Genomic DNA, 25550 nt, shown 5'->3' on the forward strand with positions numbered 1-25550 from the left:
GTAGATTGTTAGAAGACATTGAAGGTTTCCCAGGTGGCTCAGTGAGTAAAGTATCCACCTGCAATGCAGGCGACGCAGGAGACATAGGTTCAATCCCTGGGCCTAGAAGATCCCCAGGATGAGGGCAAGGCAACCCACTCCAGTATTCTTGCCTGGAAAATCCCATGAACAGACGAGCCTGATGGGCTACAGTCCATGGGTCGTGGAGCCGGACACGACTGACACGACTAAAACACATATGCACGCACATGATATTGAATATAGTGCCCTGTATAGTAGGTCCCCTTGTTGAGTACCTCCTTTATATATAGTCATGTGTATCTGTTAACCCCAAACTCCTAGTTTACCCTCCCCGCCCTCCGCCATCTTCTTGGTAATTGTAAATTTTCTATGCTCATATCTGCTTCTAATGTTACACAACAACAACGCAGAACAACACCCAGAACAAACCGGTGAAAACACTGGTTCTCTGGACCTCTCCTTCAGGTGCCGAACCGTTGCTTTGGAAACAGGGATGCAGAACACACAGCTATGCTCCACCATCGTCCAGCTCTCCTTCACCCCCGAGGAGCTCAACCTCATATTCACCTTCCCGCTCATCTACAGCATCTTCCAGATCATCGCGGCAGCGCTGTTCTTAGCAGGTAAGGAACACTCACAGTCACATTTCATGGTGATCTTCTTTGAGGAATCCTCAAGTTGCCAGTATGGCATTTTTTAATTCCCTGTTTCTGGCAGTGAGATAAGTGGGTGGGAAAAGTCACACATAATATTATCATGACTTGATATTAAGCATATCAAGATGATGTACTGAGAAAAATGATTCCCTGGAGTAGGAAATGGCAACCCATTCCAGTGTTCTGGCCTGAGAAATTCCATGGACTGGCGGGTTACAGTCCACGGGGTCGCAAAAGTCAGATACAATGAGTGACTGAGCATACACACACACACACACACACACACACATACACACATAGAATATTTATCAGAAAATTGGTATAACAAGAGACATTTATCAGGCTAAGTTATATTGGAAGACATATATGTGTACATATATTATTTATATAAATATATTTGTTTATATATATTTTAGTAGCCATACAATTGAAACAGTTGAAGCACACTCATTCTTTATTTCAAGTATGAGGAATACCAATTCTGATATTTTATTTTATTCTAACATAGCATATAGCTTTGATCCATTAGCCCCTGCCACTTGCCAGCCTTCACCCGCTTGAAAGTTTTCTCAACATTTGTTTTCTAATGACTGGTGATATTTGACCTTTATTTTCAAAATCTGGTTTTGTTTATTTTTAATAAAGAAACTTCACCTTTAAGCTTCATGGCATTTTAACAGGGACAGCATAGTGAAGGCAGATGAAAAATTAACATGACTCTTGAGTGATACAATGACCAGAGGTACAGTTTTGCTTTTTCACTTAGCTCCAATAGGTATTCAACTGGCCCATGGGAGTTAATCGTTCTCCGCGCTGTGGTCTTGAATGTCATTCTCGAAGCACAGTTTTCCTTCCTAGGATAGGACCCTCTGGATCCATTAGAAACATTCCACTGAGTTATCACCGGTCCAGGACAGAGGGTTCCATGGCCTAATTACCTTGTTTTCCTCTTTGTTGGAGATGCACCCGATTTGGTGCACTGTGGGATTTTTCCAAATAACTACTAGTGGCATCTACCAGACAAACCAGAGAAAGTAGACTGGTGATAGAAAAATCACATAGATTTACTAGTTAAATAACTAATTCAAAAGGGGTTAATAGATAAGCTGAAGGAATAATGGAAAAGTGGGTAATAGCATTGGTCTTATATTTTGCCACAGTTTTAGCAGCAAGAATATAAACAAGGAGGCGCTTCTCCTAAGGACATGCAGTGCTGAGAAACGTATTTTGATGAAAGGATTATAAGTTTAAATGTTTTTTGGACCAACGAAAGGAAAAAAGGACAGGAAGAAGGAAGGAAAGAAGGAAGGAGGAAATAGTTTGGTTAAATAAAATTAGTGCTAAGGTGAGGATTCCTGGCTCAAAACAGTTTATGATAAAAGTAGAATATTTTAATTAAACACAAGCTCAATTCAATGGAGTCAATAGCTCAGTGGCTTCAAAACTAATATATTAGAAGTGCAGGAACCACCCATGGAGATATTGAGCTCAACATATTAAGACCTTGGAAGCAGGCTGTTGTCTTTCTCAGCTGTGTGTCATCACAAGAGTTGGCATTTACTGATCTCTTGGTCCTCTCCCAAGGTAGTACTACACACTTGAGCATTTTATCTCACAATTGTCCTATGAGATAGATAGCACTATTACATCAATTTTAAGTGTGAGGTACTAGAATCTGAGGGTGCCGATAAATAATACCTTCTCTTCCCCGGTTGACTTTGGAACCAAATAAGAAGTAGAAAGGAAAAAAAATCAGATACTTAGATAACAAAATAGCACGTTTATTGTATTCAATCGATAAGGCTTAATTAGAAAATACAGCTGGCAACAATGACCAGATGGGCTTGTTAATACCAACCCTTTTCATTGCTTCCCACGGGTGCATTTAGCACATAGATATATCAACCACAGGCTAGTCTGTCCAGGTACAAGCTGATCTCAAAAATATGCTGAGAAATGGCTGCTATGAGTGATTAGCAGCTTCATGGAAGAGAGGAAGGCTGATCACCCATCAGCCAAGGCCCCACCATCATGCGAAGAAGTGAGTGAAGGCTGGGGAAGACAGTTATTCCAGCTCAGGTCCTCCAACACAGACCAGCAGAGAAGGTCTTGACAATGCACCTTAGCTTATTTGTTGAGGACCTGTGCGTAGCTGGGAGGTGGTAGGGACAGAATACATGCTTGCTGTGGTTGTTATTGGCAGGCACCAGCATCCTAACCGATGCCTGCTGAAGTCCGGGGAGCACATAGCCTCTAGCTGTGGGCTGGGTCCCTCTGAAGTGCAATCGCCCCTCTTACCATGAGTGACCCATGGAACTCAGAGTGGGGGTCGAACTCACTAGTTACCTCCCACCCGCAGAAAATGCCAACTGGTTTTTGAGTCACCAATTATAATGCCTGTCCAATGTAAGTTAGCAGCTGATTATTATGAAATTTGCTTCATCTTCTATGTATTGTTTTCTAGTGTACGTGGTATACAAGAAATATTATAGAAAAAACAATGCGGAATTTCCGGAGGGCAGAGACAACGAACCAGTGCCTGATTCATCATTCCAACAGGTCAATGAAGGATTTCAACCAGACAAAAAGCAAACACCGGTGAACCAAAAAGAATCCTAAAGAATATGCTTCAGCTCTAACAATACTTAATTATTTTTTTGGATAGGATATTTGGCAGAAAAAAAGTTACAGTGAAAATTTAAATTTGAATTGAATTCGTGCATTGGTTTTGGTACCAAGAGACTGGTGGTCCAAATATTTAATATAACAAATATTTGTACACATATATATATGTATATATATATACACACACACATATGTATACACCGGTTTTGAATATGGCCCTGAAATATCCTTGAACAGCAGACTAAACCCAACATAGGACACACCAAGAATTTAATAACTAAATTAGAATCCAGCCCATAACTCAATAGGGATTTTGTACATCTGTCACTCGGCCTTGGGAGTCCAATGATGCTCACTTGATTTTTTGTAGGAAAAACAGAATTCTTCAAACTCAATGGCTTGAATTTGGCCTAGCTCTTCAAGCCTTGGAGACTTGCCTGTATGACTCTGGTTACTATGAAAGCTAGCTGGTTCACAGGAAGCCCCCCCCCCCCTCCACAGTAGACATCCTGGAGCAGAGAGGGGGCAGCAGGCGCAGAGAGAAGGAGACGTATTGGAAGGAACAAGACTGCTCTGGTGGGTGAACTCCATTCAGTGGGAGATCATGGCAAATACAAGGAAAAGCAAAGAAACCAGAAACTTGCTTGAAATGCGAGACCAGAGTCAATGCGATACACAGGAGTAAGTAGCAATAAGAATGAAGCCAGGGAGCCAGGAGGGAAATGAGTAAGGTATCACACAGTGTTTGAGGGAGAGGAGGACAAACCCAAGGGCCCAGAAGTGGGAAGGTCATCGCCAGCTGAGTCCCTGGGCTGCTGTAAACAGGTCTAACAAGAGGAAGCAAAAGGGATTTGGACAGTGGCAGCGAGGTTTCAAGGCAAAGATGGAACAGCTGGCCGACACTCGGGTCTCCATCACCAGGCTAATTTAATCTCCTTTCCTTCACCCTGCAGCGATCCGTTCTCAATTCAGTTCAGAGTGGACTAGTTCCATTTTATATTGGGTTGACCAAAAAATTCATTTGGGTTTTTCCGTAAGATGTTACAGAAAAACCTAAATGAAGTTTTTGGCCAACCCAATATTTGGCCATTTTTCACTGCCTCATCCATTCCCTTTCGGACCTCTTGGTTTCCAAGGGCCTTTTGCATTTGGTTGGTATGAGTTCGGGTCAAGCTGGTGCCTCAACATTACAGGATCATGAATTATAGGGTCAGATCTTAGCTCTTCCAGTATCAACAGGAAGGCAAGGGTGGGATGTTTCGGGAGGGACTCAGCTTTTAAATGCGGCCCATTTATGCCACGTTATACGGGTTCACATTTACAATTGAATGAGTCCTCTGTATGCTTCTATAGTTAGGCAAACATATTAAAAGGAACTAGGGATTTATTTAAAGGCTAGTACGGGAGAGGTTTTACCAATCTTCCTATTAGGGAGGGTCAAAGACTATTGTTCCAAATTGTGCAAAAGGAAGATTTTTCAGTCTGTCTGTCAAGTTCTTCCTACACTTGTCTCATCAAATGGGAAGCAGGCAGGTGCATTAAAGACACGCCATAAATTCATATCATAATTTCAAAATGAATGCCCAAAGTCAAGGGCCTGGATGCTAGCAGCTGCAGCAAGCAGAGTTTTCCCTCCCTGTTCATCAAGATATGTAAGTCAAACAGAATTTGGCTCTCTTATACAACGTAGTATCTTGTGAGTTGCAGTTTTTTTTTCTAATGTGCTAGAGGGAAGAAAAATAGCTGAGCTTTCTCAAATGAAAGCTCTCTATTTTTAAATGAGTTTGAAAGCCTGATTAAATTATGTATTTTATTGCCTCTGTGAGTATCCTATTAAATGAATATTTTATTTTAAAGGCTTGAATAAATGAAAATAATTTTTGTAATGACTGGGCTGGTCTATTTGGATCTTTTCAACCACTGTCTTCAGTGTTCAGTTCCAGAAACAATAAGGTGAAGTTTTTCAAATGTTCAATTATTTTTCGAAAAGTGCCTGAAAGAAACTCTTAATTAAATACTTTAGTAATTAGTTCTCCCACTGATATAGATTGTGGTGGTCCCCAAGAAAATCATACTGGAGGCATATTAGCCAAAGATTCTTAAAAACAGGGTGACAATGCCTGATTATAAATAATAGTAAAAGTCAGGTGGCTCAGTGTTAAGGAATCCACCCGAGTTCCATCCCCCTGTCAGGCAGATCCCCTGGAGGAGGAAACGGCACCTCACTCCAGGATTCTTGCTTGAGAAATCCCATGGACAGAGGAGCCTGGCGGGCTACAGTCCACGGGGTCACAAAGAGTCAGACACGAATGAGCACACACATAAATAAGACCACCACCACCACTTTCTATGAAAAATGTCCAGAGGGAGACAGAGAGATACTTCATTTACAGTCCTGGTGCCTTAAAATCTCTCTCGTCAACAAGACTTAAAGAAATTCAGGTTATGACCTTCACTTGACCGCTCAAAGACACCACTGTGTTCTCCACTAGGAAACTCTCACTCTCTTCCAGAAGGGGACAAATTACCTTTCTGGGAATATCTGGCATCCCATTGCCTCTTAAACTTTTACTTCTCAAGAACCACATTAGCTTAGAACAAAGGGCTTCAGGCTGTGGTACGGATGCTCCCAATATATGAAATTGTCCCAGGAGTGTGCAGGCCTGGACGGGGAAACAGGTCCCATTTCTTCAACTTGCATGCATACACTTTGCCAAAGCTACCCTGCTTAAATATCCCAAAGCTTGAGATGCCCTGGGTCCTCCCTTCTCACCCCTCCTGGCAAGATGCTGTCCTTTGAAAAAGGAAAGCCTTACTCTCACCAGCCCTCATCTTTCTATAGTGCATCAGCCCAAGATAAAAGACTTCTGAACACCAAATAAAGGAACAATTCAGAATATTAGTGTCTAAGAAAGGTTTCTCATCTTTCTCAATCGTATACCTATTTATTTAAGATTTTAGAAATGGAGTGTTCTGACCTGTGTTGGGATATTTTGAATCTAGAAATACTGTACAATGAAATGGGAATGAAGATAATTTTCTGTTAACAGCCAGCATTTCCATCCTCAACTATTTACATACACACACACAAAAAAAATAAATCATCACTGTGAGAGCAATCAAGGGAGCATTGGTTAGAAACACTGAGAGAAAACACTTTAGTTTTTTCATCCAAGGATGAAAAACTTCTGGCAAATATCCAAACTTTATCTATCTTGAAGTCAGAATTCTGATGTGAAGGGATTGATACAGGAATCCACGTTGATGTACCTGTTAGAACTGAATGATAGAATTAAATATTTTTTTCTGGCAGAAAGTGTAAGTTAGTGGATTGCTGGACAATTAAGAAACATGAAGAGCATTTTCCATAAAGTAGATGAGCAAAATCTGCAGCATCAATATTTTCTAAAATATATTTTAAAACATGTCATAATATAAAGTTATCCTCCAGTTAAAAATAAATAAATAAAACCTTGGAAGGAAAAATAAAACTCATTATAAAATCAAAATAATTAGACTATATAAAGACTCTTGGGCTTCCCAGGTGGCACAAGTGGTAAAGAATGCCCCTGTCAATGCAGGAGACACAAGAGAGATGGGTTTGATCCCTGGGTCAGGAAGATCCCTTGAAGTAGGATATGGCAACTCACTCCAGTATCCTTTCCTGGAAAATCCTGGGAGGACCATGGGGTTGCAAAAAGTTGCACATGACTCAGCGACTGAGCACACACACACGTATAAAGACTCTTACAAACCAATAAGAAGGAAAGTGACCAAAATGAGCAAAAAATTTTGAACAGACTCTTTAGCAAAGAATGCAATAAAGACAATAAGCACAGGACAATGGCACACAATAAATGCAAAGATGCTCAACACCATGAAGAGTTAAGATACCTTCAAATCAAATTCACGAGGTATCACTGCACCTCAATAAAATAGCTAAAAGAAAAAAAAAGTCACTGATGACGGAGACTTACCTGGTGGTCCTGTGGCTGAGACTTCGAGCTCCCAAAGCAAGGGACCCAGGTTTGATCCCTGCTGAGGAAACCAAATACCACATGTTGCAATGAAAAGATTCCACATGCTGCAAGGAACATTGAAGATCCTGCATGCCACTACTAAGACTCAGCACAGCCGAATAAATAAATTACTGATGACAGCAAGTATTGATGGGGCTATGAACAGCAACTGTCAGAGACTGCTGGCAGTAGGCTCACTTCAAAACCAGTCTGCAGTTTCTAATAAAGTTAAACACACACTAACTGGATAACCTGCAACCTCACTCCTAGGTGTTGACTCAGATTCTAGAAGTAAAACATAGTAACAGAAAGATCAGGGCCAGAAACCTGCAGGAGGCGTGGACTGCAACAGGCTGAGGTACCATTTTGGAGTGATGGAAATGTTCCTTACCACGATGGTGGTGGGGGTTACAAAATCTTAAACATTTGTCAAAATGCACAGAACTGTACTTGTAAAACTGGTGAATTTTACTCTGTGTAAATTACACCATTTATAAAACTGATTAAAAATTGATGCAAAGAGTCGACTCACTGGAAAAGATCCTGATGCTGGGAGAGATTGAAGGCAAAAAGAGAAGAGGGAGGCAGAAGATGACTCAATGAACATGAACTTGAGCAAATTCCAGGAGATAGCGAAGGACAGGGGAGCCTGGCGAGCTGCAGTCCAAGGGGTCACAAATAGTTGGACACGACTTATCAACAGAACAACAGCAAATTTATTTCATTCCCAATCATCTCTGAGAATACTGAGATAAATTTGGAGCCTCTAAGTGAAAGACGAACAGACCCTAAGAGCTATTTGATAAGGCTTAGCCAAGCCTTCTCAGTCTATTACACAGACATTGAAACAGTGAACAGCTCAAGTTCTAGAAACCTTTGGAAAACCAGGTATTCCCAATTCTTTACTTTCAACAAAACTGAGATATTCTAGTCAGGTTGTCAACCCTGCCTTAGTTTCCTTTATAGACAGATGTGATTTCTTTGACATGTAACTTGGAAGAAGTTCAAACTTGAAGGACAATAATAGATACCAAAGTCCTTTCACGGTCATCTCTCTCTTTATGTGAGACGAGGTTGATCAGCACCTAAATCTATAAAAATTTAACAAGAGGAACAAAGTAGATGCTGAACCCTATCTCAGCTGAAGAAGACTCTTGAGAGTCCCTTGGACTGTAAGGAGATCAAACCAACCCATCCTAAAGGAAATCAGTCCTGAATAGTCATTGGAAGGACTGATGCTGAAGCCGAAGCCCCAATACTCTGGCCACCTGATTCGAAGACCTGATTCATTGGAAAAGACCCTGATGCTGGGAAAGATTAAGGGCAAGAGGGGAAGGAGATGACAGAGGATGAGATGGTTGGATGGCATCATTGACTCAATGGACATGAGTTTGAGCAAACTCCAGGTGTTGGTGAAGGATAGGGAAGCCTGGTGCGCTGTGGTCCTCGGGGTCACAAAGAGTCAGACACAGTTTAGTGACTGAACAGCAACAATCTCAGTCTAACAACAACAGCAAAATTTACCAGGTGCCTCTGTATTGCCTGCTTTCTTTAACTTTGGTACCATGTAAACCGTTTCTATTCTCACGACAATCCTATGGCATAAGCAATATTTTCTGCCTTTTACAGATGAGGACACTGAGGCACAGAGAGCACAGTACCTCTCTCAATATCACACAGCCAGCAGGTGGCAAAACGTGATTGGAACTCAAGAAACCCGGCTCCACATTCCGCACTACTGACCACGGTGTTAACTGTATCATACTCGTCCACAGACACACGGGATTTCACCTCGCCCACGAATGTGTTACATTAAAATAAGACTCCTCAGTGGAAATGAAATTAAAATATGAATCCAAGTAGAAAAACAACGTGAAATCCCCAAATAGGAAGGCAGGACTTGTTCATAGTTTTTTCTTTCCTTTTTAAACAGCTTTATTGAGATAGTTATTTACCATGCAATTTATCCATTTATAGTATAGTTTTATGATTTCTAGTATATTTACATATAAGTGCAATTATCTCCACAGTTAATTTTGAAATACTTTCACCACTTCAAAAATAAACATTATGCATTTCATCTGTTCAGTTCAATCAGTTCAGTCGCTCAGTTGTGTCCGACTCTTTGCGACCCCATGGACAGCAGCACGCCAGGCCTCCCTGTCCATCACCAACTCCCAGAGTTTACCCAAACTCATGTCCATTGAGTCGGTGATGCCATCCAACCATCTCATCCTCTGTCATCCCCTTCTCCTCCCACCCTCAGTCTTTCCCAGAATCAGGGTCTTTTCCAATGAGTCAACTCTTCGAATGATGTGGCCAAAATATTGGAGTTTCAGCTTCAACATCAGTCCTTCCAATGAACACCCAGGACTGATCTCCTTTAGGATGGACTGGTTGGATCTCCTTGCAGTCCAAGGACTCTCAAGAGTCTTCTCCAACACCACAGTTCAAAAGCATCAATTCTTTGGTGCTCAGCTTTCTTTATAGTCCAACTCTCACATCCATACATGACCACTGGAAAAACCATAGCCTTGACTAGTTGGACCTTTGTTGACAAAGTAATGTCTCTGCTTTTTAATAAGCTGTCTAGGTTGGTCATAACTTTCCTTCCAAGGAGTAAGCATCTTTTAATTTCACGGGTGCAGTCACCATCTAGAGTGATTTTGGAGCCCAAAAAAATAAAGTCAGCCACTGTTTCCCCATCTATTTGCCATAAAGTGATGGGACCAGATGCCATGATCTTAGTTTTCTGAATGTTGAGCTTTAAGCCAACTTTTTCACTCTCCTCTTTCACTTTCATCAAGAGGCTCTTTAGTTCTTCTTCACTTTCTGCCGTAAGGGTGGTGTCATCTGCATATCTGAGGTTATTGATATTTCTCCCGGCAATCTTGATGAAGCTTGTGCTTCATCCAGCCCAAAGAGAGAAAGAGAGAGAGAGACAAAAAAAGACCCGGGGACCTAAGCTCTAATGGAACAAAGGTGCTTTAATGATTTTTCTATGAGTATATACAGGCTGCAGTACAAGAAACTTCTTTCGGGAATGATAGAGTTCAGCAAACCAAACGTACAGCAACCGTTACCAAGGGAACAAGGGGTAATGTTAGTCACGAGGTCAGGAGGCAATCCATATCTCAAGAAAGGGGAGCAAGACTAAGCAGTTTTGTCCTAAAGAGAATGTTTACTAAAGGAGACCCAAGCCTGCCTCACACAATGACCTCAGTCCCTGGGAGCAGCGTGCTGTTCCGCTTGAAGAGGGACGAAGGGCTCATGAGAGACAGCACGTAGGAGTCCTCCCGTCAAACACTCCCTGACAGTTTACTTTCACTTGGCATAATATTTTCAAGGTTTATCCAATCTGCCACATTACCGGTACATTGCTTCTTTGTAATGGCCAGATAATATTCTATTGGTTGAATCCACTCAGGTGTCCTCAGTCATGTCCAGCTCTTTGCAACCCCACGGACTGTAACCCACCAGGCTCCTCTGTCCATGGGATTCTCCAGGCAAGAATATTAGAGTGGGTTGCCACGCCCTGCTCCAGGGCATCTTCCCAACCTAGGAATTTAACCTGAGTCCCTTGTGTCTTCTGCATTTCAGTCAAGATCTTTCCTTATTTATCCAGTCATTGGTTGAAGGCAGAACTTAATATTATAAATTAATTGTTTTTTATTAACAATGGTTATCATGCTTATGAGGTATGCAGATTTCACTGGATGCATCTAAAAGTGATGTAATGATTGGGCTTCCTGGGGGCTCAGACAGTAAAGAGTCTGCCTGCAATGCAGGAGACCCAGATCCAATCCCTGGGTGGCAAAGATCCGCTGGAGAAGGAAATGGCAACCCACTCCAGTGTTCTTGTCTAGAAATTCCTGTGGACAGAGGAGAAGTCTGGCGGGCTATAATCCATGGGGTCACAAAGAGTCTGACATGACTGGGCAACTAACAACACAGTGTATTTACAAAATTGCACTTGCAACTGTAGTTAGAAATTGAATCTATAATTATTTGATCTTATGATGGCCAGTGGCAAAATCATCTAAATATGTATAAAGATATTCATAATTTTTAAAAGTTATTTGGGATTATATGAAATCTAGTGGGGGTTTTTTTGTTTTGTTTTGTTTTAATTCCAGTGTTCTGGCCTTCTAAGGGAAGTGTTGGAGAAGACTCTTGAGAGTCCCTCGCTAAGTACTGCATTTTAAAGCCTGGTCCGTGTTATAAAGATGGTAGGGGAAGTTGAAGAAATACAACTTGTTCTGCAAATAAAATACATAGTGACATAAACACACACATGCAGTGCCAAAAGTAATAAGAAAGATAGTTCTTTTGACCTATCTAGTGACAATTTTGATCACTATTTAAAGTTAAAATAGTGGTTTGGGATGTTTAAATACAAAGATTACTTGCACATTGAACCAGCAGAGTTTTCAGCTGACTGACTGATCCATACATTATGAAAGTTGTTAAGTCACCATGGTTACATCATTCTCAAACCATGAGAATTTTTAAAAAATAGCTTTTCAAAAATAACAAATATGATTGGGTCCTTCTGCTACTGTGGATATAATGACTCTTGTGCAAGTTATCTCTTGGAGCTAAGGAACGTTATAATGGCTACTAAGCTGGGATCGCTAATAATGTCTATCCTTTAAAGTAATCAGTGCAGACAATACAGACATTCATTAAGGACAAAAGAAAGCAGCCAGAGGGACACAGTTATGAAATAATGTGAAGTGAAAAAATAACTTAGCATTTAATTATCTCTCCACTGAAATACATGCAAATGATATGGATCAAAAGGAAAATGGAAGCATGAAAAGCATTTAAGGAAACAGTGATGAGAGATGATTTTGCAATCTATTCCTGTATTATTACATAATATGTGAGAATCAAATCAAATCAAGAGGGAAAGAAAGACACATTAAGAATCACCTCCAGGGATACAGTAGTTTCCCACATGTCAATATGCAGATCGGGGTGAGTGTGGATGGAGGGGGTCGCCGATGGTGATGCGAACAGCTTCAGTCACCTGTCTCCTCTGGTCCCATCTGGTCCACGTGAGTCTCGGGTCCTGATCGTTAGAGCCAGGCTCTCCAGCTGTGACCAGCACTACTGCCTGGTTAACCCCACTGGGTGTTCTACCCCAACACTCAGTTCCGATTCCCTTCTCCCATTCCCCCCTCAACTAAAATCTCACACGCCCACTTTTCTTTGCAGCCAGGTGCCCATATGCCACAGTTATAGACAATTACATGGAGGCAGAAATGTCCAGGGAGATTGAATAACAGTAAAACCTTTAGTAATTTCTGGTCGATGTTGTTGTAAGGTTAACAGATGCATCTGGTGTTGCTTCTTCCTCCACGTCCTTCTGCCTTCAAGACAAAGAGTGCCTGGTGCTAGTCCAGTGGCTAGAAGGGAACAAACAGAAATCCAAACAGACACCAGCCCTAGCACCTCTAAGCCACTGAACAATGCCACCAGCATCCTGCCTCCGACCTTACTGATATTTGAGAAGAATAAACACTACTTATTGAGGCGGCTGTTGCTCAGGCATGTTGTTATTTGCAACTAGAAGCATTCTTAATTCATAGACCTAGTTATTACTATCACTGGAGCTGCCTCGGGTATGAGACTCCCACACAAACATCTGAGGACACATCCGTGGCGGACAAGAAGAAGCTGAAAGGTGTAGGGAACAGTCAAGACAACAACAAGGGCACAACAAGGTGGCAAGTTCTGTAAAAGCAATGATTTGGGGGGTGGGGGTGGGAGAATGCTATACAGTTTGCAAGATCTTAGTTCCCTTACCAGGGATCAAACCTGGGCCTCTGGTAGTGAAAGCGCTGAGTCCTAACCACTGGCCCACCAGGGAATTCCCAGTAAAGGCAATGACATAACTAAATAACATCTAATTTGTCTACCTCTTATCACAAAATATCAGTACACATTTGTGAAAGTAAATACACTGATCCTGAATCAGATTATGAAAAATGTTGCTCATTTTCAAGCCAAAAAAATCGTCCCATAGACTAAAAATTAAATGAAAAGTAATAAACACAGAAGTTGCAGATATAAGGACTAGGAATTTTCTGTATTATTTCCAAGTATCTATTGCCAAGCTACATGTTGGAATATTTTACTTTGTACATAGCATGATTATAATTTTTATTTGTCTTCCCAGACCATGCAAATTTCTTTAAAGTATATTTACACTATTCATTTGCTCTAATGTAAACAAATGTCCTGCCCGACAGTGATTGAATGAAATTGGAAAGACAAAAAAATTTCAAAAAATTCAAATTATATAATCCTAATGTGTAGTAATAGTTTTTAAAGCTTTCAAATGAATGCTTATTACATTGGGCTTCCAATTGCACATAGAAGCATCACTCAGATGGTTCTTTTATTGAGTAAATATGCATTAGGTGCAGTTTTAAGCACTCATTATTAACTCAGCCAACCAGAACAAATCCATTAACAGTGAGCTTATCTAGTTTATCAAGTGAATCTAGACTAGGTTCTTAGGAATGTGCTTAAATGTTATATTTATTCATTAGACTTCGCTGGAATCCCAAAGTAATATATTCATTATGCTAGGGATTTTTAATGGACTGTGTCAAATGATGTTCTCCAAAATGCTGAAGTGATATAATACAATTAACTTTATAACCCAGGTGTTAATTCTCATGATATAAAGGGCCATGAATGAATCACCAACATTATAAAGAATTGTATTACCTTTGGTCTCTAAGCTCCCCATACTGATGTCTTCCCAAACTTCCACCCCCTACTTTCCATTCACATTTGAAACTTTTTCTTCTTTACCTGGAGATTCTACTGCTGAACCTGAGAAATTTCCTCAGAGTTGATACTTCCTCCATACCACTGGACAGGGTCCACTGCTTGGGAATGCTCCTAAAAATAAATCCAGATTCTACCAATTTAGTGTCTAGGAAGGTGAGAATAAAATCACTGGTCCAGCATGAACTGGTATCTTTAAAAAAAAATAAATTTATCTTATATAATACATACCACATCAACCAAAATGCTGAGATTATTTAATTTTCAGATTTGGTGATCTTATTATTATTCTCTACCCATAATTTTTTCTTTTTTAAAAAATTTTATTGGAGTTTAATTGATTTACAATGTTGGGTTAGTTACTGTTGTACAGCGAAGGGAATTAGCTAGATATACACATATAGATATAGGGCTTCCCTGGTGACTCAGAGGGTAAAGAATCTGCCTGCAGTGCAGAAGACCTAGGTTTGATTCCTGGGTAGGGAAGATCCCCTGAAGGAGGAAGTGGCAACCCATTCCAGTATTCTTGCCTGGAGCATTCCATGGACAGAGGAGCCTGGTGGGCTACAGTCCATGGGGTCGCAGAGTCAGACATGACGGAGTGACTGAGCACACATACATAGGCAGACTTTGATGAAGATTAATTGTATAATGGCTATTTTAACACACTATAGATGTTTAAAACGCTCAGTGTCTTTATTCCCTTATCATGCCACCTGGACAAAAGATTTCTTAATCTTTAGTTTCAAAAATTCATTAATCCTATAGCATATTGTTTCACAACTCACGAAATATACATTGGCTCATATCCAATGTTTCCTGGCTAAACAAGCAAGCATTTATCGAGGGCTCATGCCTCACTGAATTTCAGTACCCTTGGAAAGAACTGCAATGATGAGAGAAATTACTAAAGGGCACACTGTGATTATGCCTGTGTGTGTGTGTGTGTGTGTGGCTTTGCGCATGCACACACACATTTTGTGTATATAATTAGTACACACAGGATCCTGATATTTACAGGGAGGATGTTTTCCACAAGAAACAGCACTATCCGTGCAAAGGCAAGATGCATCTTTGCAAAGAGGTGACCTTTGATTATAACATTAGCAGGTTGGCTGCCTTCTGAACCTTGCTTGCCTTTGTTTATTACACTCATTTCTGACAATTCAGAAAAGACTGAGTCGAGCAGTTAACATCTACTCAGCAGCTTCATTTCCCAAGGAAACGTGCCTCGGGGACACTGCCCCACCCCTTCTGCAACTCCCTTCAAGGACTTCAGCATTTTATAGACTTGTAAAAATGCTGTGTTATATCTGATGATGACAGCGTACATCAGTCGTTTACCTAAAGTTCTATTCCTTCCACACTCTACCTTATCTCTTCTTTTATAACTTTAGTTTATTGTCATTGGCATTACTGAATCATAAACCTAAGAAGAAAAAAATGTTTCATTTTAAAATATCTTCTATACTATTCAGGGGTTACACCGGTACTTTGAATCTTCAGCACATATTGGAGTAGGGAATGGCAACCCACTCCAGTATTCTTGCCTGGAAAATTTCATGGACAGAGGGGTCTGGTGGGCTACAGTTCATGGGGTGGCAAAGAGCCGGGCATGACTGAGCAACTGAGCATGAACATATTGCATAGCAGTTCTTTAACATCTCTGCGTGTTGTATCACATCACATGAGAGTATTTCAAGCTGTCTTGCCTTTCCCCCACCAATATATAATCTCCATGAGGTCAAGGACATTTATACGCAATCCCGTATAACCTTGGCACCTAAAATAGTGCCTAACTTATAATAGGGGCTCAGTGATACCTGTTAAGGCTTCTTGGGTATCTCAGTGGTAAAGAATCCACCTGTCAATGCAGGAGATGTGGTTTCCATCCCTGGCTCAGGACGATCCCCTGGAGAAGGAAACAGCAACCCACTCCAGTATGCTTGCCTGGGAAATCCCATGGACAGAGGAGCCTAGCAGGCCACAGTCCATGGGGTCACAAAAGAGTCGGACATGACTGAGTGACTAGCAACATTTGTTTTAAAAAAAAAAAGTATGAAAATCTATTGTTGAAAATATTAACACGTGAAAAATTTTTCTGCTCCCATTTTCTTCCAGTTACCCTGCTCCTCATAAATCTTCTCATCCTTTCCATAAATGCTTATATGATCTGTGATCCTCTCCATTATTTCTTTCTTGGCTCTATGATCTTCAACTACAGTATGAGTACAGTCATCCCTTGGTTTCTATGGGGGATTGGTTCCAGAAGTGCCATGGATATTAAACTCAGGATCCTCATGACTCATTTAAAATGTGGTTTTATCTGCATATAGTCTATGTACAGCCTCCCCTATGTTTCTCTGATTGCTCAGTGGTAAAGAATTCGCCTGCCAATGCAAGAGACACCAGAGATGAGGGATCGATCCCTGGGTTGGGAAGATGCCTTGGAGAAAGAAACAGCAACCTACTCCAGTAGTCTTGCCTGGAGAATCCAATGGAAAGAGGAGCCTGGCGGGGTTCAGCCCATAAGGTCAGACACAACTGAGTGACTGAGCACACACATATAATATCTAATACAGTGGAAATGCTATGCTAATAATTGTAAATACAATGCAAATGCTATGCAAATAGTAAGCTCTGTTTTTTAGAACTTTCTGGAATTTTCTCTTCCAAATATTTTTGATCTCAGGTTAATTGAGTTCTTGGATGTGGAACCTGCAAATATGGAGGGCTGACTAAAATGTCTCATTAAAATAGACTTAATGGCTTTACACTGTTAATGACATATAGCAAACCCTGATCTCTCATTTCAACTCTAGTCCTGGAACTAATTGCATGTAGGATACTGCTCCTTTAAAGTAAATCTGTCCTCTTTACTCCAACATTGCATCCACTCACCTAATTTCATCCCTTCTATCAATAGCATTTGCCAAGTCAGCCCAGCTTGAAACTCTGAAGCCACCTTCTCCTCTTTCTCTTTCCTTCATCTCCTATAGCCAACGAGTTAACATGATGGCTCCAGTATGAATTCAAAAAGCCTCCTAGAAAAAAATAGGGTCATTTGTAGTGCTGTGAATGGACCTAGAGTCTGTCACACAGAGTGAAGTAAGTCAGAAAGAGAAAAGCAAACAAGTATCACATATTAATGCGTATATATGGAATCTAGAAAAATGATATTGGTAAACCTATTTGCAGGGCAGAAATAGAGACACAGATGCAGAGATTGGGCATGTGGACACAGTGGAAGGAAGGGAAGAGGGGGACGAATTGGGAGCTTAGTATTGCCACAGATACACTACCATGTGTAAAATCCATAGCCGGGGGGACCTGCTATATGACGCAGGGAGCTCAGCTCGGGGCCCTGTGATGACCTAGGAGGGTGGGATGGTGGAGAGGAGGCTCAAAAGGGAGGGGACAAATGCATACACAGGGCTGATCCACGCTGTTTGTCATAGAGCAGAAACTAGCAGAGCACCGTAGGGCAATTTCCTCCAATACAATCTTAGAAAACCCCTAAGTCCAGCCCCTCTCCCTCACTTCCATCGCCATACCCCACACCGGCCCTCATTTTCCCATATCTGGACACCTTCATTAGCCTCTTGGGTGCCCTTCCTCCAGTTTCTCTTCCCTCCAAAATCCTGTCCACCCGGCCCTTGACAGCACGTCCAACCAATGTTAGGAGCTGACTGCTATTTGTTCAATGAATGAATGGAAGAATGGATTCATGAATAAATGCTCTATTGCACAAAGTGCCTTACATACTTCATAGTAGTCACCCTATCCCAATATGTCTCAGCTCAGACTCTAAATCTGTCTACAGTCTGATACCAGCTTCTGTCAACTATTCCAAACTGCCCTACCAGCCCAGGTAGCTTTCCCTAAGCAGGCCAGAATCAAATTTCTCTGGCTCGGGAAATCACCCAAGCTTTGACACATGCAAACTTCACCCCGTTACCTCCATGAATGCATGTCTAGAATGACTGTGCCTTCCCTGGCCATCCATCAACTCTTAATTCCTATAACATCCCTAAACAGTAGTGATAAATTTTGGCATTCTATCTGCAATGTCACTTCACTGTTTCTTGCCCATATATCTTTTCTCTCAGCTAAATTTACATAATACTGGAAAACGGACAGTATATTTTAAGGTCTTTGATCGACTGGCCACAGTGATTTAAAGGATTATGTATTTCTCTAACTCTTGACATACTTCATTTTACCCATGAATACATCCCACAAAGAATAAGAAGAAAACAAACTTTAAAGCAAAGAAAAAAAAAATGTACACATAGCAGACTCCTGGAAGGAAAGGAAACCACATGTTCTATACCAATTAATTAACATGAAGCATATAACTCAAGGGAAACTTTATAAGTAGAAATTTCTAAATGTTTACATTTATAGTCATGAAATTGAAAAAAAGTAAATGATCAGAATTCGAAGCAGAATATTTTATTGTTTTTGTTATTGGTTTCTGAAATGTGAAAATTAACTTACTGCTTATTATCAGTTAGTTGAAATGAGAATATATACACACACACATATATATTAAAGATTCCTGTTGCATAAAACTGTCTAGAAAAATTTACTTAATTTAATGGTTCTCTATGTACTTAAGAACAACAAACTGTACAACCTATTTTTTAAAAGTGTCCAGTAATAATAATGTCAAAAGACAGAGGATAAATAGAGACAGAAATCAGATATCAAAGAAAGTACCATATAATTTTATTAAGGATGCTTGTTCCTGCAACTCAAAAGTTGAAAATGTTCTTATCGGATAAGTTTCAAAGATAAGAAGAGCAACTGAAGATAAGAGTTTATTTTTTACCCTCCAAAGACTAGAGGGCATTTAGTAGGGCATTAAAAATATTAAAGGAAATAACTCACATTTTTTGGCTTCAGGAAATACCCTGCTGTTTACGGAAATAATTCCCCAATCTTTATCCCCTGTTTTTTCAGATAATTATTTCAGTATTCATTTAGCTTTGGTGCTTAATAATAGACGTTTTTAAGGAAAGATTCTAGACAAAAAGCCTAAGATGTAAACAGAGGGACCACAAGGGAAACGGTGCATCTTCTGCTCCTCCTACATCCTGCTTCCCTCTTCCTGCCAAGTGCTCGCGGTGGGTCAGTGGAGTTTCTAGTCTTACCTGGCATCCCTTCCCCAGGAAACCTACTCTCCAATAAGGCTGACCCTCTTCAACATTTTACCACAACTCCTCACACACACTTGACTCTCCACCTTAATATCAACCATTTCTGTAGCCTCTGACATCTTCTTCTCTCCTCTCCAGCCGCCCAGGTTTCACCATCCTTGGAGGTCCCACTCGAGTGCCACCTCCTCTGAGGAGCCCTCCCTGATCACATCAGAGTCTTCAGAAATGCTGCTCAGCTGTAACATTCAGACAAATGCTGTATCCTCTCTCCTCAAGTGTTCATGAAAATAGTCAATCAACAATTTGTAATAGGAATAGGAGTTTGGGGACTTGCCTGGTTGACCCAGTGATTAAGACTCAGCCTTCCAATACAGGGGGTTCTGGTCAGGGAGCTAAGATCTTACGTGTTTTGGGACCCAAAATCCAAAACATAAAACAGAAGCAATATTGTAACAAATTCAATAAAGACTTTAAAAATGGTCCACATTAAAAAAAAAGAAAAACAAAAAAAAAACCCTTAAAAAAAAAGAGTTTTATTTGAGCCACACTGAGGACTATAAGCCAGAAGCCAGCATCCCAGATAACTCTGAGGAACTGCTCTGGAGAAGCATAGTTTCAGCACAGTTTTATATCTGGTCAGAACAAAGAATGCTGAACAGGTCAAAGATACATGCCTTCAAGGTTTCAAAAGCACAGCACCTACACAGTGAGTCATCCTGGCCTTGGCACCTGGGAAGGGAGTCTTATCATCAAAGGAGTCCCCCTGCCTTGGCACCCCAGGAAGGAAGGCATTTAATCTACTTTTAACAGGAACATTATTTACCTCTGGTCAATGCACCCTTTCCTTTAATAATCCAAGCAGATATACAATATACATTTGATAGGCACCAACTGGCTGTTTTAACTAGCATAAAATTCAAGTTAACTCATGTATAAGCCAGAAAGACTTCCCCAGACTTCAGTAAGTGGACATTTATTTTATCAATATCATATTTTTTGCTTCAAAGGACAAGGGACTGGGGCCAAAAATGAGCCTACTTTGCTTAAAATGCCTTCCTCTTAATTCTTCCTTCTTAGGGCTTCACATGGTGGCTCCCCTGATGGCTCAAATGGTAAGCATCTGCCTGCAATGAGAGAGACCCGGGTTCGATCGCTGGGTCAGGAAGATCCCCCGGAGAAGGAAATGGCAACCCACTCCAGTACTCTTGCCTGGGAAATCCCATGGACGGAGGAGCCTGGTGGGCTACAGTCCATGAGGTCGCAAAGAGTCAGACATGACTGAGCGACTTCACTTTCACTAAGTCTTCACATCTTCTTTACTGTCTTCTATTTTGGTGAGTTTCTGTTTAAACATGTCTTATCTCCCCTAACAACAGGAGAAACTTCTTAAGAGCAGGGCAGTGTCTGGTACTGTAGGATTCAACCACCAGGATGAGGAGTGTCGTACATGGACTAAGAAATAACTGGGGACTCAGGAAGCATCCCTTTAATAATTGTAACACAGTGGTTTGGAGCTCAAACATCTGGGATCCAATTATGATTTTGTCACCTACACCCGATGGCAATGTGATCTAGAAGGTTGTTATTTATCCTCCACCAGCCTCAGCGGCTGCATCTGGGTAATATAGCAGCATCAGCTATTTTTCAGTACTGTTTTGGGTATTCCCAGGGCTGTGGTACTTTTAGCAGACTTCTTCCATCCGTAACTGGGAGAAGGGCCATGTCTCTGGTGAGAGACAATGTTTTGTTTACGAAATTTTAACTATCCCATTAAACTCTCTGCAGAAAATGTACTCCTTTTCACCGTATTTTTCTGAAGTTTCCCTGCCAAACTCGTAAAAGTATGGGAAGGCAATAAAAACAACGGAGAGGAAGCTTTTATAACATATATGTTGACTCTAAATAATAACCCAAACAAATAATGCTGCCAAAGTCTTTCCTGTCAAACATCACTTTGTAATCCTTGATGGGTATCCAACCTCAGTTAGAAGCAATAAGCTGAGTCCTGGAGATAGTTCTGTGGTTCACTGCAGCCTTGGTTGAAGGCTTCAGCCCGTGACACTCGCTTCGCTGAAAAGTTCAACACCACCTTCGGTCCTTGCAAACAGAACAACACTGCCTGGCCTTGTGCTGCTGCGTCTTGACTGCAGGCTGGGGAGCTGCACCAAAAATGAACTGATCTGAGCGGCCAAGTGGCAGGCTTCTGGGAGGCTGATATTTGCTCGCCTGAGGGACTCTCTGATTCTCACATGCCAAGACAATTAAGGAAGCAGCAGTGGGTTAAAAAAGTGTCCTTTTTTTTTTTCCTTTCTCAGCCATGGCACACAGCTCCTCTGCATAATTTGTTTTCCATTATGCAGACTTCAACATCTTGTTTACCACCGCTCAGATGGAGTGTTCTATTTAGGAAAGTTTCTGAGTTTCTATGAATTGATTAAGAGTGAGATTTAAAAACATAAAAAGTGATTAGTATTCAGTGAAAGAGGCATTGCCGATCAGACATGAGTGTGTGCAATGATGCATAAGCCGGGGAAGTGAGCTGACTCGGGACCTTTGCTCATTGGAGTATCACTTATCTACTGAGCAAATCTTGTCTGCCAGCCATTGTGCTTGGCTTTGGGAGTATATCAGTTTCCTTGCTTTAGGATCCTGTATATCGTCTTTTATATTTGCAATTCATAATTAACATGATCTGATTAGTAAATCAATGAGAGAGAAACGTTGTCACTCCAGAAGATCCATCTGAACACAAAAAAACTTTAAGGCCGACTTCCTGACAATACAATACTGTCAAGTTTACTTGGTGGCCATGGTCTTCAAAGGTCTCCCATAAGAGCACCTCTCCAACTTCATTATGTAACCCTTCCCACTTTTTCAAGCCCTGAAATATATTATCTTAGCTAAAGTCAGCTCGTCACAGGCTCTGTGCTATAAGCATTTACTTGATTCAGCCTCTTAAACTTTTATTTCACTATTTTTTGCCATCCTCCCGGTCCTTCGAAAAGAGTTTTTTTCACTCTGTGTCTCGTAAATCAAGACTGCTTCTCTCAAATTCAATCAGTTAGAATCATTTCTTCCAGAAAATACTTTTACTCTGAGTTTCAGTCAAAACGGTCATTCAAATAAAGAGCATTCCACTCATTCTCATATTATATCTAGATTATTTTACAATATAAATGCAAATATGCATTTACTATGCAACCTGGTGCCTGAGACAGTAAAGAATCTGCCTGTAATGCGGGAGACGTGGGTTCAATCCCTGGGTCAGGAAGATCTCATGAAGAAGGAAATGGCAACCCACTCCAATGTTCTTGCCTGGAGAATTCCACGGACAAAGGAGCCTAGCGGGCTACAGTCCATGGTGTCTCAAAGAGTCAGACATTACTGAGCAACTAATACACTTTTCAACACTCTGCACAGACCAACTATACAATTAATGTCTAGTGAATGCATAAAATTTCCTTCAGCTTCTCATCTCTCCACATCAAGAGTCTTTCCACTATAACATCAGTCTCTAATACTGCACATTCTGGCACATCAATGGTTTTGTTATGAAGAGAAGCCAATTACAAAGTTATAAAGACCATTAGAGACACTTTTTTTTTTAATGTATGGGGTTTGTGGAAAGAGGAAAGTAAAGGTTTAGTCATTTAAGAGTCGGAGCCGCTTCAAAGGGGCTTTTGATTTGTAGAAGTGAGCCCTGGGAAATAAAGACTAAAGTGAATAGAACAGATGCTTGGCAAGTTAGCCCTAGTTTTCTGAGAAAACACACACACAATTAAACAATGACTGGTCAAAGTGTAAATGACTGATCAAATCATAAAAGGTGTCTTTTATCCAGAAATTTCAGTAATGAATAGACAGATCCAGGAAATTTGCACAGAGAACACTAGATTTCCAAGCTAGATGCCCAACACACACAGATCAGCAAAGCGGTCACGGTTCTAAGCTGGCCTCCCAGAGGTCTCCTTGGCCAGAAAGAGTGGAGACCTGCAGAAAGTTCTCAAATTAGCCCAGAATCCCAGGACTGACCTGGAAGGGAACCACAGGGAAGTTGGAACAGAAGCTGTTTGGTCCTTTGCCAACCTTGACCTCAGCAAGAAACTGCTGAATAAAAAAGCACCATCAAATTTTTAAGAGAATTACCCTTAACTACACAATAGTCAGATGGCTGAGTGGGCATGAAATACACCTTTTTACCACACCTCTCCTGAGCTCAGAGAACTGAATCTTGCCTGAAATCTGACAGTAGAAAGACTGTTTCACCTGTTTGGTGTCAGAATCAATCCCACGATAACACCTTAAGTCAGACCATGAGAAGTGGTTGAGGCTGTTTCTGACGTAGGCACAGCAATGCTGAGGAATGTGAATGTGAAGAGGGAAAGGAGAAATTTGCAGAACTTAAACTGAGAAAGCATTATATATATATATATATGTATATATATATATACATACATACATATATATACATAAATATAAATATAAAATAAATACACACACACACACACACACACACACACACACATATATATATAAAATGGGGCTTCCCAGGCGGCTCAGTGGTAAAGAATCCACCTGCCAATGCAGGAGATGCAGGACACACAGGTTCAATCTCTGGGTTGGAAAGACCCCCTGGAGAAGGAAATGGCAACCCAGCCCAGTATTCTTGCCTAGAGAATTCCATGGACAGAGGAGCCTGGTGGGCTGCAGTCCCTTGGGTCACAAAGGATCAGACATGACTAAGCAACCGAGCATGCACAAATATTCAAAATATACTTAACAATAATGTATATTTAATAAGTTAAGCTATATATACGTATACATACACATATGTATAGCTTAACTTATTAAACTTGATGTTCCTTTCCTCTGAATGCCTTATTAAAGGAATAGAAAAGAACCATCACTTGGTTATGGCCCCAAAATACAGTTTTCTATATAAGTGTATCTCAATACACGAGCAGTCACTTGAGATAGTCACTCAGAATTGGATGCTGAAGGGATTTCAGTAGAGATCCCTTTTTATGACATTGCAATAGAAACTCACAAGTTAATCAAATGCCATGAAATTTTTCCGTGATAATCTCTGCTGCCAACACTGCATGGGCGAGTAGCTGTTTACATTTACAGTTTCCAAGGAGGGGACATATGCTGACAGGTAGGACACAGACCATCCTAGGAGGAAAATATGCTCGAAAGCCAGTTTTTTCATCATCTTTTAACATCCTCTCCCCTTCTTCTGCATCCGGTCCCAAGAACTGCAGCTTTTGAGTTGTGACACGCAATCTGTTGGCTTCAAACCCTGCAAGAAGTGCGATGGGCGCCCTCTTGGGATGTCACTTCATCCTCTTTCTACCGTGTGACCCTCAACAGATGCCTGTCGTGTCCACCTCCTCAGCTGTCCACTTCTGAGCATCCTGCTTCTGAGAATACGGGCGGGAGCTGCTGAGGCCGGGTTCAGGAGCCCCCCCTCCACGCCACCTCCCGCCCAGTGGCTTCACTGTTGACCTTAACCAGTACAAGTCAGCTCAGCCCACACAGTTCAAGCAGACCCTCGTCCTGGGTCATCTAACTACATGACCTTCAGCACACTCTGTCCTTTTTTGTATTTTTTTTAATCTTTCACTCTTACTAAACTTAATAATGTAACACCGTTTCTGATTTTTTAAATTATATATATATATACACACACACACACACACACACACACACACACACACAAAAGCAGACTTGAGGGAGGAGGTCAGACACATAAAAGTGTGATATGTCCAGTCAGAGCCAAATTCCTGAAGGGTGAGCCCACTACACGGCCAAGCAAAATAAGACACGATCGGCGCTAACTCCATTTTCAAAAGTTCCCACGTGCGGGTTTATGAGGGCCTAGAGGGACGACCTGCTCTCAATTGTGTCCTGTTTAATTTGGCCATTTCAAGGGCTAACTCTTTACTCACTTGGCTCTATTTGGAGATCTCACACCTCGACGTGTCTGAACCTGATTCTTAACTTGGCTATTTCAGTGCCCATTAAATGTTTCTGATTTGGTATCACTCTAAAAGAATGTGTGAGTGGTTTCTTGCACCAATGTCTGGAAGGACTGGGGTCAAATGTGATTGCTAGGTTTCCACTATTCAGCTATTTCGCACCCCCTCACCCCCACCCAACAGCTGTAACCTCAGGGTTCATCTTCTGTGTGGGAGGCCAAAATATTCTGAGGTCAGGCGCCGAAGAAGTTAGGTTTGCACTGCTGCAAACACAACGAAACA

At 41.1% G+C, this 25550-nt stretch overlaps 1 protein-coding gene across 1 annotated transcript in view; it reads left to right on the top strand.

Moving 5' to 3' along the window:
- Window positions 1–25550, top strand: part of SLC10A2 (solute carrier family 10 member 2) — a 50514-nt gene that overhangs the window by 16492 nt on the left and 8472 nt on the right. Inside the window, exons 5-6 of the mRNA XM_070471118.1 lie at window positions 487–644; window positions 3142–3275. Of these exons, the coding sequence (XP_070327219.1) occupies window positions 487–644; window positions 3142–3275 (292 nt within the window). The remainder of the gene's footprint in view (window positions 1–486; window positions 645–3141; window positions 3276–25550) is intronic.

This window comes from Odocoileus virginianus, chromosome 8 (assembly GCF_023699985.2).
Source record: "Odocoileus virginianus isolate 20LAN1187 ecotype Illinois chromosome 8, Ovbor_1.2, whole genome shotgun sequence".
In the NCBI taxonomy this organism is placed as follows: domain Eukaryota; kingdom Metazoa; phylum Chordata; class Mammalia; order Artiodactyla; family Cervidae; genus Odocoileus; species Odocoileus virginianus.